Below are 20,701 nucleotides of genomic sequence, written 5' to 3'. Positions count from 1 at the left end.
TAAATAATTGGCCCTCTTACTGCTTATGGCAGAGGTGTCAAACTGCATTCCTCAAGGGCTGCAGACAGGTCATGTTTTCAGGATTTCCTTGTACTGCACAGGTGATAATTTAATCACCTACACACATAATGATTACAACACCTTGTGCAAAGCTAAGGAGATCTTGAAAACACGCATGGTTTGCGGCCCTCGAGGAATGCAGTTTGACACCCCTGGCTTATGGTACACAGCCTGCAGATTAGATCTGGAGTATGAATTCTCTTTGCATAGTCCAGTGATTCTGTACAACAACCTACAGAGCTTCATTCTCAGAATGACGCTTCATAGGTCACTCCCGGGCATGTCTCACGGGCGATGACCACAGTAGCTCAGTAATGCCATCGCTCATGAGATATGACCGGGAGTGACCTATCAAGCGTTGTTTTCAGAATGATGCTCCATAGGTTGCTGTACAGAATCGCTGGACGTCGTGGGATCGCCATGGATTACGTCAGAGCTTCAGGGACTTTTTTTTAATAATTGGTGAATAAGGGAGTGTTTCTTATTTTTATTTCTTTAACTTTTTCTTTTTCTGTCTTTCCAGTGTCCATTTTTGGACTACTTCGGATTCGGTGGACTACATCGGATCTTCATGTTTTTAGTTTTATTTTTGCATTTCAATTGGTGAACAAGGTGTGGGGGAGTGTTTTCTAAAATAAACTATTTTTTCCTGTGTGTGTGTTTTTTTTTTCATTACTGGGTTACTAATGGGGTGTCTGATAGACACCTCTCCATTACTAACCACTTGGATGACACTACAAAGCTGACATCAACCCCATAAACTATTACCCCAATTTCCACTGCACCAGGGCAATCGGGAAAAGCAGGGCAAAGTGCCCAAATTTACATATCTAATGGATGCATCAATTCTGTGGCAGCTACAGGCTAGTTTTTTTAGGCTGGGAAAGACCAAGTAACCATGGACCTTCCAAACCTGATAATATAAGCCCACATCTGTCTCCTTTACCTAGGATGGTTATCAAAAATAGGGGGGACCCCATGTAATTTTTTATTTATGATATAGATGCATTTTTCGGTGTGTTTGCACTGTGTAAACACACTTTACAGTGCTTGTTCTTTTTTTAACTACAGATTTACCACATCTATTGCAAGTCTATGGGGGAAGTTTGCACAGAAGGCTGAGCGTTCCCCCAAAAGAGAAGTTGACATGCTGCGGCTCGGAAACCTGCACCGTAGGTGAGTTTATGCTACGTAAAAAAATGGGAACAGTGGTCATGGAATTGCTATCAATTCCATCCACTGTTCTCGTGCTGTACAACGGTGCATTTTGGAATCCGCAAAAATAGGCTGCTTTCAAAACGCTACTATTCCTGATCATGGGCATACAACCTAAGGGTTCAATAACACTGGTGAGTAGCTAGCGTTTAACTCACATGAGTTTTATCCGATGTTTCATTGTATAACACTAGCTCCAATGTTATACTATGGAACTGTGCTGACCAACGTTTTTTTTCTCATGCCGAGTCGGCATGCTGCATGCTGCAATTGACATCATATATAGGACAGTGTCCATCTATACAAGTCTATAGGTACGTGCAAAACATTGGACTGCACTTGGCACCTGTGATCCAGTTATCACATACGAGAAAATCAGATCACCGTATAATGACTCTCGGGTCACACTCACAGCAGAGTATGAGATGACGGTCGTTTGCATATAGCCTCTGAGTCTCACGCACGAGAGAGCCCTAATTTGTAGACTTTCCAAATGAATATGCATGTCATGGCATGAAGAGTTGATCAGAAGAGAACATCATGTTATATGCACACTGTGATCCATCGTGTTTTACAGCAATCTTGAATATTTTATCACAATGATATTTCAACACATATTGATCTAACTTCTGTGCAGCAAAATTAGTGAACATTCAGGTATTTTCTATTTCTTTTAAATCTGCTTGCTGGAGTTAAAAATACTTGGCAATCCTAACATTCCACTTCTCCAGCAATGTCTCTGGGTCTTTTTTGACAGGTCTCAGCGCACATGAACGCTGCAGCCAATCAGTGGGCACTTTTGTCACCTGTCAACAAAAACCAGACACAGTAGTGAAGATGCAGCGCCCCAGAGTCCTGGTCGTTGTAGCAACGTCGCTCTTCCACCAGGGGGAGCAATGTTACATCTGATAGCACCAAAGGAGTTCACCTTACCAGGTATCACAGCCACACACACACACTTCACACTCCAGTCTACCAGGGGGAGCTAAGGGTTCTATCCACTAGGCCACTCCTCACATAGGGTAAAACTGGTGGGTTGGTTAGGAAGTTAGAAGCTGACTGGAGGGAGAAGGAGATAGCCATAAGGAGGAAAGGAGAGTTCCTGGCCGGGGACTGACGAGGAAAGGTCTCCAGGTCGAGCTGGCTGGGGTGATCCCTGGTCAGATCCAAACTGAAGTCTGAGGAGGAAGGAAAGAAGGACACCGAGCTGCGCCTGCAACCCATGCGGCAGCATCCTAAGAAAGGACAAGAAAGGAATTGTGCTGTCGTGAGTGAGAAAAGAAGTCATAGCAACAGGAGTGAAACATCGGTGGGACATCTTAAAGGTGCTCTCTACTGGTTTTACAAGAAAGAAAACTTTGCGAAGAAACTGTTCCTGATGACGATGTGAAAGTTTCTATTGTCTTAAAGTTTATAACTGACATTGATTGTTTGCACTACCTCAGAAAAGACTTGAGTTTCCCTCTTAAAGGGAATGTTTACTTGTTGCACTTTGCTAAATGATAATAATGTTGCCTTCAGAAGCTAGTTAGTATAGAATGTTTTATAGTGTTCAGAATAGGAAATAATTTACATGATGTACTTTAAATAAAATTGAGGTCTTAGGAAGAAAGATGCAGTAGGCCCGTAGGGGTAGACAGATAGTCCTGCATATGAAGAAGAAAAATAAGGAAAATGTTGATTTGTACTTTAAGGGTTAATGATAGTATACCCTTATAGGGTAAATTGCGCTTAGCAGATAGAATATCTGTATGGGTAATTGCGTTCCATAGTAAGATAGTAATTGTCTCTTTTCTATTTTTGCCTTAAAAGGTAATACGCACAATGTAAATATGTTCTTGTTTGTAACGTTCAAGTGTCCTCACCTCCCATAAAGGGGAAGCACTGTTAAATTAATTTGTTTTAAAGCATTTCAAAAATTTTGCATGTCTTTTGCTAACCTGTAATTGTTGTGTTCTTTTCCCAGCCCCGGAGTGCTGGATTTAACGGGGGGTGAGGGGGGGAAGGGAGTGCAGCGCCCCAGAGTCCTGATCGTTGCAGCAAAGTCACTCTTCCACCAGGGGGAGTGATGTTACCTCTGATGGCACCAAAGGAGTTCACCTTACCAGGTATCACAGCCACACACACACTTCACACTCCAGTCTACCAGGGGGAGCTAAGAGTTCTATCCACTAGGCCACTCCTCACATAGGGTAAAACTGGTGGGTTGGTTAGGAAGTTAGACAGAAGCTGACTGGAGGGAGGAGATAGTCAGAAGGAGGAGAGTTCCTGGCCGGGGACCGACGAGGAAAGGTCTCCAGGTCGAGCTGGCTGGGGTGATCCCTGGTCAGATCCAAACTGAAGTCTGAGGAGGAAGGAAAGAAGGACACGGAGCTGCGCCTGCAACCCATATGGCAGCATCCTAAGAAAGGACAAGAAAGGAATTGTGCTGTCGTGAGTGAGAAAAGAAGTCATAGCAACAGGAGTGAAACATCGGTGGGAGACCAGCTAGAAGCAGGCTGCCTCCTTCCGAAGCGCAGACCCGGTGGTCGGAACACAGAGGGAGTAATAGATTCTACGCTTTACTTCAGAGACCGGCAGGGCAGTGAATTCCAAGTTGGCTGTCCGACCTAAACACCTAAGTAGACATGGTGGCAAATGTGGAGGAGGGGCGTCACTAGGGTCCCTATAAAATAGCCTCAGGCCACCACCGTCATACGGGTTTGTCCTATCCATCTGGGGGACAGAGAGAGAGAGAAGTAACGACAGTGAGGACCTTATGGTAGCTAATGCAAGTAGGGACCTACTACGTTACTGTGCGCAAGGGGAAGGCTACTGATTTCCACCTGGATAAGGGGACTCTGGAATTGCTATCAGACCGGCCGAACCCTGCCTACCCAGTCATCCGGCACTCTGGACTGTGGATGCTGAAGCCTTCAGTAAAGGTAAAGAGACTGCACCCATTGTGTCCTCGTTATTTGCCACGCCTTACATCATCCATCATCATCATCTACACTTCTGGGAAGCCCTGGGGAAATACTTCACCTGTGGGAAGGTACACCACCTGGCTGCCATAACATCACCCCTGCCGACCCCTGAGCAGCGACGGTCAACCTGACCAAATACCACAGGTGGCGTCACGAACACTACCGTTATCTACGAACTCTGCCTTTTAGTTGGGCGCCCCTCATAGGGCCACGGTCCGGGTCGGGCCACCGTGACATCTTCGCTGAGGGAACTGAAGGATCCGGTACCGAGTACCCCATTGCCCTTACGTGGGGACAATCCAACTCTTTGGCGTCACGAACAGGATGGACTTAAGCCTGAAAAATCGGGTCATATGAGCCTAAGAACTGTGTCAGAATCGTATAAGAACTGTGAATTGCTTAAAGACTGTGTATTGCTATTTGCCGCCAAGATTCCCGCCAAAACTGCCGCCATTACCGAGCCACGAGGAGCGCTGGAGAAGGAGGGTGTGCCATGGGAGGAGACCACGAAAGCGCCGCCAAAAGTAGCGACCGCCCTCTCCGACTACGGCTGCAGGATGACGAGCTCAGGTATGCAGGAGCTCAGACCCCCAAAAATCGAGGAGCAGCATGTGGGAGCGAGCGAAGGTCCCGGAGCAGAGATGGCTACCGGCGGGGACCTGGGAGAGAGCGACCTGATTCCTTGCGGCGTCAAGTCATCAGAGGAGGAATACTCGGACATGCCGCCGCTAGAGGAAATCGATTTCGTACAGCTATGGGTAGAGCAGCTGCATCGACTGCCATGGCACAACAGCTTTATGGCACCGAGGGAAGAGGGACCTACCCTGCACCGGGAGAACACCCAGGTGGGGCTGACGGCCGGGCAGTCAACGATTCCAGCATCCCGGACGACGGAGCGGATCGGTGCCGAAGGGACCATATCCAGTGCAGGTATGGAGAGCACCAGCACCCCAGGGACCAGGCTGACTCCAGCGGTTGATCGTTGCCCTGCATCTGACCTGACACCTGCGCTTCCGGTGCGATGGGGGGTAATGGTGGTCTCTCCCCACCAGACTGGCATGGGGTATATACAGGAGATAGAGCCACCAATCGGGGCCCCCGCCGCAGACAAAGAAAGATCATCTCCCGTGGAGACAGACTGTACTGTCTATGAGGCGCAAAAGGGGGACCTAGTCACGTACACCCACTACTAGACAGATGGCGGTTGGCGTGCACGGGAAGTGAGGAAGAGTGCCCCCTTAATGTTGTCACCCAGTGCCTGGTAGCCTGATTTGACCACCCCCACAGCCACACAGGACGTGGCAGCACAAGGTGATGCAGTGACTGGTCTGCGCACCCAGACCGCGATTGCAGCCCCTGACCTGACTGTGTCTGAACAACTGATTCATGGGGTCGAAATAAACGAGGACATATACACAGATCGTCCAAGGCCAAAGGTTACTAGATCTTGTACCGGGCCCTGGATACAGTGGCATCAATAAACCTCGGAGCCCTGAAAAACTGTACATAGTTTAAAAACATTCTCTTTTGCTTCAAAACCCGTTCAGGGTTAACATTTAAAGGGATCCCTTCGTTTACCCGGGATCCCTATTGTTTCAAGTTTTATCATTGTTTGAAGAACACTGAAATCATGAACTGTGCATGATTAGAACTTGTCTGTACATAGTTTGCACCTTCTTAAAGGTGCTCTCTACTGGTTTTACAAGAAAGAAAACTTTGCGAACAAACTGTTCCTGATGAAGATATGAAAGTTTTTATTGTCTTAAAGTTTATAACTGACTTGTTGATTGTTTGCACTACCTCAGAAAAGACTTGAGTTTCCCTCTTAAAGGGAATGTTTACTTGTTGCACTTTGCTAAAGGGTAATAATGTCGCCTTCAGAAGTTAGTTAGTATAGAATGTTTTATAGTGTTCAGAATAAGAAATAATTTACATGATGTACTTTAAATAAAATTGAGGTCTTAGGAAGAAAGATGCAGTAGGCCCGTAGGGGTAGACAGATAGTCCTGCATATGAAGAAGAAAAATAAGGAAAATGTTGATTTGTACTTTAAGGGTTAATGATAGTATACCCTTATAGGGTAATTGCGCTTAGCAGATAGAATATCTGTATGGGTAATTGCGTTCCATAGTAAGATAGTAATTGTCTCTTTTCTATTTTTGCCTTAAAAGGTAATACGCACAATGTAAATATGTTCTTGTTTGTAACGTTCAAGTGTCCTCACCTCCCATAAAGGGGAAGCACTGTTAAATTAATTTGTTTTAAAGCATTTCAAAAATTTTGCATGTCTTTTGCTAACCTGTAATTGATGTGTTCTTTTCCCAGCCCCGGAGTGCTGGATTTAACGGGGGGTGGGGGGGAAGGGAGTGCAGCGCCTGGTCGTTGCAGCAACGTCACTCTTCCACCAGGGGGAGTGATGTTACATCTGATGGCACCAAAGGAGTTCACCTTGCCAGGTATCACAGCCACAAACACACTTCACACTCCAGTCCACTAGGGGGAGCTAAGGGTTCTATCCACTAGGCCACTCCTCACATAGGGTAAAACTGGTGGGTTGGTAGACAGAAGCTGACTGGAGGGAGAAGGAGATAGTCAGAAGGAGGAGAGGAGAGTTCCTGGCCGGGGACCGACGAGGAAAGGTCTCCAGGTCGAGCTGGCTGGGGTGATCCCTGGTCAGATCCAAACTGAAGTCTGAGGAGGAAGGAAAGAAGGACATGGAGCTGCGCCTGCAACCCATGCGGCAGCATCCTAAGAAAGGACAAGAAAGGAATTGTGCTGTCGTGAGTGAGAAAAGAAGTCATAGCAACAGGAGTGAAACATCGGTGGGAGACCAGCTAGAAGCAGGCTGCCTCCTTCCGAAGCGCAGACCCAGTGGCCGGAACACAGAGGGAGTAATAGACTCTATGCTTTACTTCAGAGACCGGCAAGGCAGTGAATTCCAAGTTGGCTGTCCGACCTAAACAACTAAGCAGACACGGTGGCAATTGTGGAGGAGGGGCGTCACTAGGGTCCCTATAAAATAGCCTCAGGCCACCACCGTCATACGTGTTTGTCCTATCCATCTGGGGGACAGAGAGAGAGAAGTAACAACAGTGAGGACCTTATGTTAGCTAATGCAAGTAGGGACCTACTACGTTACTGTGCGCAAGGGGAAGGCTACTGATTTCCACCTGGATAAGGGGGCTCTGGAATTACTATCAGACCGGCCGAACCCTGCCTACCCTGTCATCCGGCACTCTGGACTGTGGATGCTGAAGCCTTCAGTAAAGGTAAAGAGACTGCACCCATTGTGTCCTCGTTATTTGCCGTGCATTACATCATCCACCATCATCATCTACACTTCTGGGAAGCCCTGGGGAGATACTTCACCTGTGGGAAGGTACACCACCTGGCTGCCATAACATCACCCCAGCGGACCCCTGAGCAGCGTCGGTCACCCTGACCGAATACCACAGGTGGCGTCACGAACACTACCGTTATCTACGAACTCTGCCTTTTAGTTGGGCGCCCCTCATAGGGCCACGGTGACATCCTCGCTGAGGGAACTGAAGGACCGAGTACCCCATTGCCCTTACGTGGGGGCGATCCAAAGAGGCTTCGCTAGAACTTGATAAGGTGAGTAGTGGCGAATATATTATTATTAATTCAAGCAACCAAGCACAGGTATTTAAATATTATCAATGGAAAACCCTTTTAAAACCATATCATGGATCTAATGCAGGTAGAGTGCAAGTGGCCAAAGTTGACCTTCATATATAGGCAAGTGGTGGCTACAAATAATATTTTATGCAGAAATTAGATGGATCTCTGTGTAAACTTGTCAAAATATTATCTATTTAAAATAAAAATTACAAGACATCCCATATTTTACACACCAACTACTTTCATTTTTCTACAAGGTGGAATTGTTTTTCAAAGATGAAGAAGGAAATACAATTGGAAAATGAAAAAATAGATGACAACCACCAAATAAGTTTCACTTTACAGTTCCACAGAAGCCTATCATGTTATTTTTTCTCTTGTAGGTTTTATGTTTTATGGCCAATGTGAACATGTGTTTATGTGCTACATGGGTACAATTTAAGTTAAGATTAATTTTTGTGTTTTTTTTTTCTTTGTATTATTGCATTCTGTGCAAGCTGGGGTGTGGCCACCCTTTTCTGAGCTGGAGATTGTATATAAAGCTCCCCCAGGCTGGTGTTCTACTGGTTGGGCCCAGTCCTGTTGTCTGCCCTTATTCACACTGAGGTCAACATTGACACATGGTAAGGTTTTTAATATTAGTGTAGGACTGTCCCGATCAGAGTTACCTTGACGTGGTGGGATGGCTTTTATGTTATTTTTGATCAAAAACAGTATTACTAAAACTCTGTGTTATTTAGATGCACTTTTTGCTTTTTACTTATTTACAGCAGGGTTTTTGCTCATTTTTTTTCTCTTGTAGGTTGAATAATATTTAATGCAGAAAATAGATGGATCTCTGTTATGAATTCTGTTGTCGGGCTCCCTCCTGTGGTCATGAATGGTACTTCGGCTGGTTCTGTCCATGGACTTTCTCTGGTGGCTGTGGGTGTTTCTGAGTTTCCTTCCACAGGTGACGAGGTTAATTCGTTAGCTGGCTGCTCTATTTAGCTCCACTTAGATCTTTGCTCCATGCCACCTGTCAATGTTCCAGTATTGGTCTAGTTCACTCCTGGATCGTTCTTGTGACCTGTCTTACCAGCAGAAGCTAAGTGACTGCTTGTTTTTCTCTAGTTTGCTATTTTTCTGTCCAGCTTGCTATTTTGATTGCTGTCTTGCTTGCTGGAAGCTCTGGGACGCAGAGGGAGCGCCTCCGCACCGACTCACGGTCTTTTTGTGCCCTCTGCGTGGTCTTTTTGTAGGTTTTTGTGCTGACCGCAAAGCTACCTTTCCTATCCTCAGTCTGTTCAGTAAGTCGGGCCTCACTTTGCTTAATCTATTTCATCTCTGTGTTTGTATTTTCATCTTTACTCACAGTCATTATATGTGGGGGGCTGCCTTTTCCTTTGGGGAATTTCTCTGAGGCAAGGTAGGCTTTATTTTTCTATCTTTAGGGCTAGCTAGTTCCTTAGGCTGTGCCGAGTTGCATAGGGAGCGTTAGGAGCAATCCATGGCTATTTCTAGTGTGGTTGATAGGATTAGGGATTGCGGTCAGCAGAGTTCCCATGTCCCAGAGCTCGTCCTATATTATCAGTAACTATCAGGTCATTCTGTGTGCTCTTAACCACCAGGTCCATTATTGTCCTGACCACCAGGTCATAACAGATCTCTGTGTAAACTTGTCAAAATATCACCTATTTAAAATAAAAATTACAAAACATCCTATATTTTACACACCAACTACTTTCATTTTCCTACAATGTGGAATTGTTTTTTTAAAGATGAAAAAGGAAATACTCTTGGTAAATGAAAAAATAGATGACAACCGCCAAATAAGTTTCACTTCACAATTCCACAGAAGCCTATCTCATGTCTTAGTATAGATAGTTAAAATGACTATACAGTTTTATATAAAAATCTCACATTAGCTAATGAATGCCCAGTGAGGCCTGATTCAGATATCAGTGATTTTTCTTATGCAAGATAAATGGTACGATTTTATCAGTGTTCTGGATCTGATTTTCATCAGTGTTTAATCAGTGCGTCAGTTTTTGCAATCAGTGTTTCATGAGTGACTATTCATACTGACTATTCTTTTTTTTTGCAAAGCTTCTCCTATCCGTTACAATGTCAAACATGGACAGCACACGAAAAGCACTCAGATTTTACACTGATGGCATCCATGTGTTGCCTGTGAATTTCACAGAGCCATGGGCTTGTATTGGTGATTTTGCCCAGGCTTTGGATGAAAATCGGAAATAACTCCATGATTTTTTTCAGTGGCACATGGTCTGAGAGAATTCACGGACATGTGATTAAGCTAGACTGGGTAAATGTACTTGGCTTTTGACTTCTCAGTTACTGTGCTGCTGTTTTGCCAATTCTAAACCCTTCTTTCACCTAAGAAAGCCACCATCTTTTCAGACTACCCTACACTTTGCAACGGTATTCTGAGACACTTGCCTGTTGTCGGATGGACCGATGATGATGATGATGATGAAGGGTGGGTTAGGGGGATAGAAGAGTGTCTCAGTCCACTGCTAGTCTGAAGAATCCCAGGAATTGGCAGACTGGCAGCACAACATGCGAAAAGGAGGGCAACATTTACTGAGCAGATTTTGTGTAAAAATGTGAGGGAGGAACTACAAATAATTTCCATACATGTGAATGGGGTTGTTTCTGCAGCACAAACGTGGATTTCTAAAACCCTATTCAGATGACTAAGAAGGTCACAAAAATATTGGAAACAAATGTATATTCGTGCCAGATATTTAATGCAGATTTTACAACATGAAATTTGAAGCAAATCCGTGGCAAAATTTGCATGCAAGATGTATGTACATTTTGAAACATATATGTAGCAAAATCAGAAATTAAAAATGTTATATGCCTCTGTGCATTCCCACCTCAAATAGCTCTTCTGTGTGCATGAGCTCGCCGAATAAATTTTGTCTCCAATTTGAAATACTTTGGAACATTAAATAGGAAATTAGCTAAAGCAAAGACTAAAATAAATAGTTGTAAATGAAGATGCTCTCATTTCAAATGCGAGAGGTTTAACTGCCTTCCCACATCTGTATAAAGCCAGAAAAAAACAGTACCAGTGCAAGCAGTGCCATCAGTATGTCATCAGTGTTTTGGATCATGGGGCAGCAGCTCACCCACACAGCTACTGCCCTCTGTCACTTTACATATATGTCCCAGCTTCTCCTCTGATGTACAGTGTGTTACGAAAGTATTCGGCTCCCTGGAACTTTTCAACCTTCTCCCACATATCATGCTTCAAACATAAAGATAACAAATGTAAATTTTTGGTGAAGAATCAACAACAAGTGGAACACAATTGTGAACTTGAAAGAAATGTATTGGTTATTTTAAATTTTTGTGGAAATTCAAAAACTGAGAAGTGGGGCGTGCAATATTATTCGGCCCCTTTTCTTTCAGTGCAGCAAACTCACCCCAGAAGTTCATTGTGGATCTTTGAATGATCCAATGTTGTCTTAAATGCCTAATAATGATAAATATAATCGACCTGTATGTAATCAAGTCTCGGTATAAATGCACCTGCTCTGTGATAGTGTCAAGGTTCTGTTTGAAGCACAGAAAGCATCATGAAGACCAAGGAACACAACAGGCAGGTCCGTGATACTGTTGTGGAAAAGTTTAAAGCTGGATTTGGATACAAAATGATTTCCCAAAACTTTAAACATCCCAAGGAGCACTGTGCAAGTGATCATACTGAAATGGAAGGAGTATCATACCACTGCAAATCTACCAAGACCCGGCCGTCCCTCTAAACTTTCATCTCAAACAAGGAGAAGACCGATCAGAGATGCAGCCAAGAGGCCCATGATCACTCTGGATGAACTGCAGAGATCTACAGCTGAGGTGGGACAGTCTGTCCATAGGACAACAATCAGTCGTACACTGCACAAATCTGGCCTTTATGGAAGAGTGGCAAGAAGAAAGCCATTTCTCAAAGATATCCATAAAAAGTGTTGTTTAAAGTTTGCAACAAGCCACCTGGGAGACACACCAAACATGTGGAAGAAGGTGCTCTGTCAGATGAAACCAAAATCGAACTTTTTGGCAACAATGTCAAACGATATGTTTGGCATAAAGGCAACACAGCTTATCACCCTGAACACACCATCCCCACTGTCAAACATGGTGGTGGCAGCATCATGGTTTGGGCCTGCTTTTCTTCAGCAGGGACAGGGAAGATGGTTAAAATTGATGGGAAGATGGATAGAGCCAAATACAGGACCAGAAAACCTGTTGGAGTCTGCAAAAGACCTGAGACTGGGACATAGATTTGTCTTCCAACAAGACAATGATCCCAAACATAAAGAAAAATCTACAATGGAATGGTTCACAAATAAATGTATCCAGGTATCCAGGTGTAACTGGCTTAGTGATAGAAAGCAGAGGGTGGTTATAAATGGTATAGTCTCTAACTGGGTCGCTGTGACCAGTGGGGTACCGCAGGGGTCAGTATTGGGACCTGTTCTCTTCAACATATTCATTAATGATCTGGTAGAAGGTTTACACAGTAAAATATCGATATTTGCAGATGATACAAAACTATGTAAAGCAGTTAATACAAGAGAAGATAGTATTCTGCTACAGATGGATCTGGATAAGTTGGAAACTTGGGCTGAAAGGTGGCAGATGAGGTTTAACAATGATAAATGTAAGGTTATACACATGGGAAGAGGGAATCAATATCACCATTACACACTGAACGGGAAACCACTGGGTAAATCTGACAGGGAGAAGGACTTGGGGATCCTAGTTAATGATAAACTTACCTGGAGCAGCCAGTGCCAGGCAGCAGCTGCCAAGGCAAACAGGATCATGGGGTGCATTAAAAGAGGTCTGGATACACATGATGAGAGCATTATACTGCCTCTGTACAAATCCCTAGTTAGACCGCACATGGAGTACTGTGTCCAGTTTTGGGCACCGGTGCTCAGGAAGGATATAATGGAACTAGAGAGAGTACAAAGGAGGGCAACAAAATTAATAAAGGGGATGGGAGAACTACAATACCCAGATAGATTTGCGAAATTAGGATTATTTAGTCTAGAAAAAAGACGACTGAGGGGCGATCTAATAACCATGCATAAGTATATAAGGGGACAATACAAATATCTCGCTGAGGATCTGTTTATACCAAGGAAGGTGACGGGCACAAGGGGGCATTCCTTGCGTCTGGAGGAGAGAAGGTTTTTCCACCAACATAGAAGAGGATTCTTTACTGTTAGGGCAGTGAGAATCTGGAATTGCTTGCCTGAGGAGGTGGTGATGGCGAACTCAGTCGAGGGGTTCAAGAGAGGCCTGGATGTCTTCCTGGAGCAGAACAATATTGTATCATACAATTATTAGGTTCTGTAGAAGGACGTAGATCTGGGTATTTATTATGATGGAATATAGGCTGAACTGGATGGACAAATGTCTTTTTTCGGCCTTACTAACTATGTTACTATGTTACTATGTTAGGTGTTAGAATGGCCAAGTCAAAGTCTAGACCTCAACCCAATCGAGAATCTGTGAAAAGAGCTGAAAACTGCTGTTCAAAAACGATCTCCATCAAACCTCACTGAGCTCGAGCTGTTTGCCAAGGAAGAATGGGCAAGAATTTCAGTCTCTCGATGTACAAAACTGATAGAGACATACCCCAAGTGACTTGCAGTTGTAATCTCAGCAAAAGGTGGTGCAACAAAGTATTAATTTAAAGGGGCCAAATAATATTGCACGCCCACTTTTCAGTTTTTTTGAATTTCCACAAAAATGTAAAATAAGCAATAATTTACGTTCAATTTCACAATTGTGTTCCACCTGTTGTTGATTCTTCACAAAAAATTTACATTTGTTATCTTTATGTTTGAAGCATGATATGTGGGAAAAGGTTGAAAACTTCCAGGGAGCCAAATACTTTCGCAAGACACTGTATATGCCCCATCCTCTCTTGTGATGTATATGCTCCAGCCTCTCCTGTGATGCATATGGCCCAGCCTCACCTGTGATGTATATGCTTCAGCTTCTCCTGTGATATATATGCCCCATCTTCTCTTGTGATGTATATGCATCAGCCTCTCCAATGCATATGGCCAGTCTTTCCTGTAATGTATATGCCCCATCTTCTCTTGTGAAGTATATGCTCCAGCCTTTCCTGTGATGCATATGGCCCAGTCTTTCCTGTGATGTATATGTTTCAGCTTCTCCTGTGATGTATATGCGCCAGCCTCTCCTGTGATGTATATGCCCCATCCTCTCCTATGATGTTTATTCCCCAGCCTATCTTGGATTTTGTCTCCAGAAACCCCTCCTGAGATATGTATACCCCATTCCCAGCATCTCAAATGTGATGTATATGCTTTATCCCCAGCATTTCTTATGTGATGTAGACCACCCACTGCTTGAGATCCTTAATGTTACATGAGTAGTGATGATTTCCCACTGTGAGGAGACATGTAGAGTAATCTACATCTATATTCAAAACTTACTGCTGCAAGTTCTTTTAAAAATTAATCATAAAGAGTCCAGACCTACGCAAATCTGGAAAAGCAGTTGTGAGTAGCAAAATCATCAATACTCCCTAACATCAATCATTACACCAAAGAGAAGCAGTTTACCATCACATTATGGGTGAGTTAATTGTTTCATCAAATATGCCAGGGTCATTTTCAAGTTGATAATTTTGTACGGCCCCCTTGTCCAGGTCCCTGGTTGAAGCTGCAGTGAAACGCGCGTTGGGCAAGGCGGAGAGCGCGGGTAAGCAGCATACAGCACTTCAGGCACTTTTTCCTTTTCATTTTCAAACACATGCCATTTTACAACTGTACAGTTACTACCACATGTTGCCTGGTGGTGGTAGTGGTTGTACAAGATGTTTTTCCATTGTGGACACTGACACTGAATTAATGTAGGCACTCTACAAGCACTTTATTTGCAAAATACCCTCCTGAATTTCAGATGTCAGTGAGCACTTTGGACCTACTTCTTTCTAGTCTCTATTTTTCAATTATGGAATTTAAATCTCACCATTAATTACTAGTTTTTTATTTTTTGACACCCTATTCCTGATTGATTTAGTATTCATACTGGGCAAATCCGCATATTCTTTTCCATCATGCTGCGATCTTACTTATGATTCTCATGTATTATATTGTCACCTACCAGCTCCCGCATCTTTTTCTGTTGAGAAATTTTAATTGTCATTTTTTTGTCTATATGTTTTGTATTAATATACTAATAAATATATACATTTTAACTATTGAGTCGTGTTTCATAGTATAGGTTTCTCATTCCCAATGGTCACACGACAATTAAAATCTAAATGCTACTCTACCAAAGGGAGCAGGCTGGCTCAACTCTGCTGGCAGAACAAGTACTATTCCTTTGGACAAAAGCTAGGCACAATCATGTGGCAGCTAGTGCATTATATTTCCCATAGAGTGTACAGTGGGTCAGGACACAAAGAACACCAAGTAGGAAGAAAATTGTACCATCTCAGTAAAGTATTTTTACACACATAAATGCTCCTTAACACACAACTTTTTCAGCATATTTGATGCTTTCCTAAAAAAAATAGCAGCATTTTAAGTGTTCCCAGTGGCATTTTTTATTTTGTTATATCTGATGGATACATTTTTCCTGTTGTTTTTCAAAGCCTAAAGAAAATATTGTAGAAAAAATTACCTAAAGCATGCTGAAGCCACCAAGACAAGTAAAAAAAAAATACTAAAAAAACAAACATATTTGTATAGAGCACTGTTAACCTTTACTATAACCTTTAAGGGAACCTGTCATGTGAGAAATGCTATTAACCTGCAAGTATGAGGTTACTCTGCAGGATAATAGCCTTTTGACACTGTGTGACCGCCGAATTGAAAGCCCAGCTGCCAGGAGGAAATTCATAGAGGGCTTTCTGTCATAGAGACACATCAGTTATCGCTCAGTACTGTACAGTTAAGTCCATATATATTTGGACAGAGACAACATTTTTCTAATTTTGGTTATAGACATTGCCACAATGAATTTTAAACAAAACAATTCAGATGCAGTTGACTTCAGACAGTCATTACCAGCAAAGGGTTTTCAACCAAGTACTAGAAATGAACATTTTATTTAAAATTATTTAATCTGTCCAATTACTTTTGGTCCCTTTAAAAACAGGGTGGCACATGTTAAGGAGCTGAAACTCCTAAACCCTTTATCCAATTTTAATGTGGATACCCTCAAATGAAAGCTGAAAGTCTGAACTTCAACTGCATCTGAATTGTTTTGTTTAAAATTCATTGTGGTAATGTCTATAACCAAAATAAAAAAAATGTTGTCTCTGTCCAAATATATAAGGACTTAACTGTATATACTTGAGTATAAGCCGACCCGAGTATAAGCCGAGGCGCCTCATTTTACCACAAAAAAATGGGAAAACTTATTGACTCGAGTGTAAACCTGGTATGCATTGTCCTTTCATCCCCATCCTGGTTTGCATGGCCTTCTCATCCCTATCCTTGTATGCATGGCACCCTCATCCCTATTCTGAAATGCATGGCCCCCTCATCCCTATCCTGGTATGCATGGCCTCCTCATCCTTATCCTGGTATGCATGCCCCTCCATCCTGGTATTCATGGCCTCCTGATCCCCATCCTGGTATGCATGGCCCCCTCATCCCTATCCTGGTATGCATGCCCATCCATCCTGGTATGGATGGCCCCCTCCTCCCTATCCTGGTATGCATGCCCTCCTCATCCCAATCCTGTGCTTTAGGGTGGGCCTGTGGGCAGATCTCTCCTTGATTTCTCTGGCTTAGATAAGACTCTGCCTACAGTCCTGCCCCGAAGCACGGGCATCTCATTAACTGAAAGCTTCTAACACTGATTACACAAGAACCACAAGAAGGATTTCTTCACCCCAGGTATTATTTTAATCAGCATAACAGCGCCAACCTGACACTGTCTGTAGTTTACTTATCAAAATGCTGCTGACAGGTTTGCTTTAAGTAACATAGTACAGAGGCTTTCAGTCAAGCAAGAGGAAGCAGCGCTGGGTGGGAAATAGAGCTGGAGTGACAGAGGCTTCATATCTTCAGCCTCATTGTATATCAATTCCAACCTGACAACGTCTTTAGTTTATAAATTCCTGATAACAGGAATCATCTCTCAAGCAGAACAGAGCTGCAGTACCAGAGGCTTCATATCTACAATATTTCATTTTTAAACATACAGCACTCTCATTGGTTGATACTCTTTATACTTTTATTTTCAGATGTAAAATTAAAAAAATATTTTAGCCAAGTTAAACAAGAATTATCTACAATAGCTCTGAAAGCTTATTTTGCTTATAATTTAAAGTGTTGACTTCTCAGTAACAGATCAATGGACAATAATTATATTTCTAGCTGACAGATTAAATTTAATCTTATTGTTTGTGTATTAGTTTTGGCTATGTTATTATTTGTATATTATTATTATTTCTTTTTTTTAGCTTTAGCTTTAGGATACATGAAAACACAATTCCACTAAATAGCAGTAATGAACCTAGTAATACCCAAAAAAGCATGATAATGGAGCAGTACATATACCATTAACCCTTTCTGCAGGCTAAAAAAAGCACAACAATTAAAGTTACATTCCAAATTTAGAAACCGCGCCTCTTACCTTCCTTACTTTCAGCTGTGAGGGACAACTGCTGGGCAATCAAGATCATCAGGAGTGAAGTTGTGAGTGTTGTGGTCAGGGCCACGGCCATCAGACACAGCAACACGCGTGATGGGTAGCTTGAAGCACTTTACAGAGGGCAAACCGCGTGGGAATACACTTCTATACGCATGTGTTTCTCTTTGCTAGCTGCAGCCAGACCTTCTCTCCAGAAGGCATGCTTTACTGTCTTGCAAGCCATGAAGTATTCGTTTTCTAAGCTTCCTGATGTGCGGCGGGAATTACTTTCACTTTCATTTAAAAGAAGCAGCTGGATACAGCATGGCTCTGTAGCCTGTCAAACGGGAGATACGCCTTTTAACCCCTTAGTGACCAAGCCAACTTTTTTTTTTAATCTGACCAGTGTCCTTTTATGTGGTAATAACTCTGGAACGCTTGAACAAATCCCAGTGATTTTGAGATTGTTTTTTTGTGACACATCATACTCTATGATAATGGTAAATTTAAGTTGATATGTTTTGCGTTTATTTCTAAAAATATTAGAAATGTGACAATTTTTTTTTTTTAAATGCAATTTTCAAACTTTAACTGATTATCCCATTAATCCAGATAGTCATACCACACAAAAACAATAATGAAACACATTTCCCTCGTCTGCTTTACATCAGCACCATATGTAAAGTGTTGTTTTGTTTTGTTAGAATTTTAGAAGGTAACAGTAATTTTTCATTTTTTTCATGGAAATTTACAACCCTTATTTTTTTTAGGGACCTGATTAGCTTCGAAGTGACTCTGGGGGTCCTATACATTGGAAAACCCCCAAAAGTGATACCATTTTAAAAACCGTATTCAAAATTGCTTTCAGGTAGTTCATTAACCCTTCAGATGATTTTCAGGAATTAATGCAAAGTAACATGACAGGAATGAAAAGTTTGTTTTTACCACCTAAATTTTGATAAGCTCTGAACAGGCCACTGTCGCCAGAAGACGCTAAGGCCGGTTTCACACGTCAGTGGCTCCGGTACATGAGGTGACAGTTTCCTCACGTACCGGAGACACTGACTCACGTAGACACATTAAAATCAATGTGTCTCTGCACATGTCAGCGTGTTTTCACGGACCGTGTGTCCGTTTGAAAAACACGGAGACATGTCAGTGTTTGTGGGAACGCACGGATCACACGGACCCATTAAAGTCAATGGGTCTGTGTAAAACACGTACCGCACACGGACGCTGTCCGTGTGCAGTCCGTGTGCCGTGCAGGAGACAGCGCTACTGTAAGCGCTGTCCCCGCCGCGTATGGTGCTGAAGCCGGAATTCATCCCTTCTTCCCAGCAGCGTTCGCTGGAGAGAAGGAATGAATAATCTTTTTTTTTCTTTCCCCTTAAAAATAAAGTTTGTGCATCCCCTCTCGCCTCCCATCCCCTGTGCGCCCCCCGCTTGCCAGGAAATACTCACCGACACCCAGCTCCAGCGATGTCTCCTCTCAGCGGTAAAAAAACGCTGTAAAAATGGGAAAAAAACGCGAAAAGAAGCATGCGGATTTCTTGCAGAAAATTTCCGGTTATCTTCAGGAAATTTCTGCAAGAAATCCTGACATGTGCACATACCCTAAATCTGAAAGCTTCTGCTAACACTTTATCTATCTTAAGTCTAATCTCCAAATCTCTCTAACGCAGGTTCAGTTAAATTATATTGCTGTGTAGGCCCGCATGCAATAGTTAAAAGCTGCCAGCCAATAGGAGGCTGGCAGCTGATGTAAGCACGCACGTCACCGGTGTATGATGTCATTGTCATTCGCCAGCGAGTCCGTGCTTGAAATGCCTGGGATGGACGTTGCTGCTGGACCACGGCCAGGTAAGAAGAAAGGTGTTTTTTTTTTAATCTTTATTGAAAGCAGCAAGTCGCAATATGTTTGGGTGGCAGGATGGAGACACATGGAAAATGTGTCTCCATCCTGCCCCATCTGTCTCATTCCTGCCTCATGATCCTGCACCATGTGACATGGTGCAGGATCATGGGGCGGAATGGAGACAGATGGGGCACAATGGAGACACATGGTGCAGGATGGAGACATGGGGCAGGATAGAGACAGATGGGGCAGGATGGAGATAGATGGGACAGGATGGAGACAGATGGGGCAAGAACATGGGGCAGGATGGGGACTGAAAGGGCAGGATGGAGACAGATGGGGCCGGATGGAGACACATGGTACATAATCATGGGGCAGGATGGATACGATGGCGACAGATGGGGCAGGATCCTGGCACAGATGAGGCAGGATCATGGGACAGATGGGGCAGGATCATGGGACAGATGGTACAGATGGGGCAGGAAGGAGACAGATGGGGCAGAATGAAGACAGATGGGGCAGGATGGGGAGATCATATGGGGCAGGATGGGACATCACATGGGGAGAATGGATACTCATGAGGGTAGGATGGGAAAATATGTGGATGGAGCCAGAAATGACACACAAGGGGGTCAGAATAGGGGGGGGGGGATGCTATTACCCTAGGGGGTAATTAGGGGATATTATTACTGCAGTCATGTATTTTAATTTTGAGGATACAGTTTTCAATGGGGGTCCTGTTACTGTGCAGAGTGACACTATGTCACCTTTTTTATTCATTTGGTGTAGTGTATACGTTATACAGAGGTCCTGTGTACAATGTCATCAGTGATCACTGTATTACCTGTACACTGAGAATATATACATACCTGCTGTGTATAATGTCACTGGTGATCACTGTATCACCTCTACACTGACACTATATACAGAGCACCTGTCTATAATGTCACTGATCACTGTATTATATGTACACTGACACTATATACAGAGATCATGTGTACAATGTCACCAGTGATCACTGTATTACCTGTACACTGACACTGTATATAGAGCTCCAGTGTATAATGTCACTGATCACTATTACCTGTACACTGACACTATATACAGAGCTCCAGTGTATAATGTCACTGGTGATCACTGTATTACCTGTACACTGACACTATATACCGAGCTCCTGTGTATAATGTCACTGGTGATCATTGTATTTCCTTGCACACTGACATTATCTACAGAGCTCCTGTGTATGTGGTGCACTAGGTTCCTGGTAGTCACAGCAGCATTGCTCTCCTCATGGGAGAGTGATGTTAACACAAGCATG

At 43.3% G+C, this 20,701-nt stretch overlaps 1 protein-coding gene across 5 annotated transcripts in view; it reads right to left on the bottom strand.

The window, feature by feature from the left end:
• Positions 1-17,792, bottom strand: part of IL15RA (interleukin 15 receptor subunit alpha) — a 122,413-nt gene extending 104,621 nt beyond the window's left edge. For all 5 annotated transcript variants that reach the window (XM_069765321.1, XM_069765319.1, XM_069765320.1 and 2 more), the window contains exon 1: positions 17,532-17,792. Coding sequence is in view for 4 of the 5 variants with exons in the window: in XM_069765319.1 (XP_069621420.1) it covers positions 17,532-17,622 (91 nt within the window). In the remaining variant the exon portion in view is untranslated. The remainder of the gene's footprint in view (positions 1-17,531) is intronic.
• Positions 17,793-20,701: the final 2,909 nt, after the last annotated feature.

Source organism: Ranitomeya imitator, chromosome 4, assembly GCF_032444005.1.
Source record: "Ranitomeya imitator isolate aRanImi1 chromosome 4, aRanImi1.pri, whole genome shotgun sequence".
Classification (NCBI taxonomy): Eukaryota; Metazoa; Chordata; class Amphibia; order Anura; family Dendrobatidae; genus Ranitomeya; species Ranitomeya imitator.
Note: the sequence above shows the minus strand (reverse complement) of the source record. Positions and strands in the feature narration are given on the sequence as shown.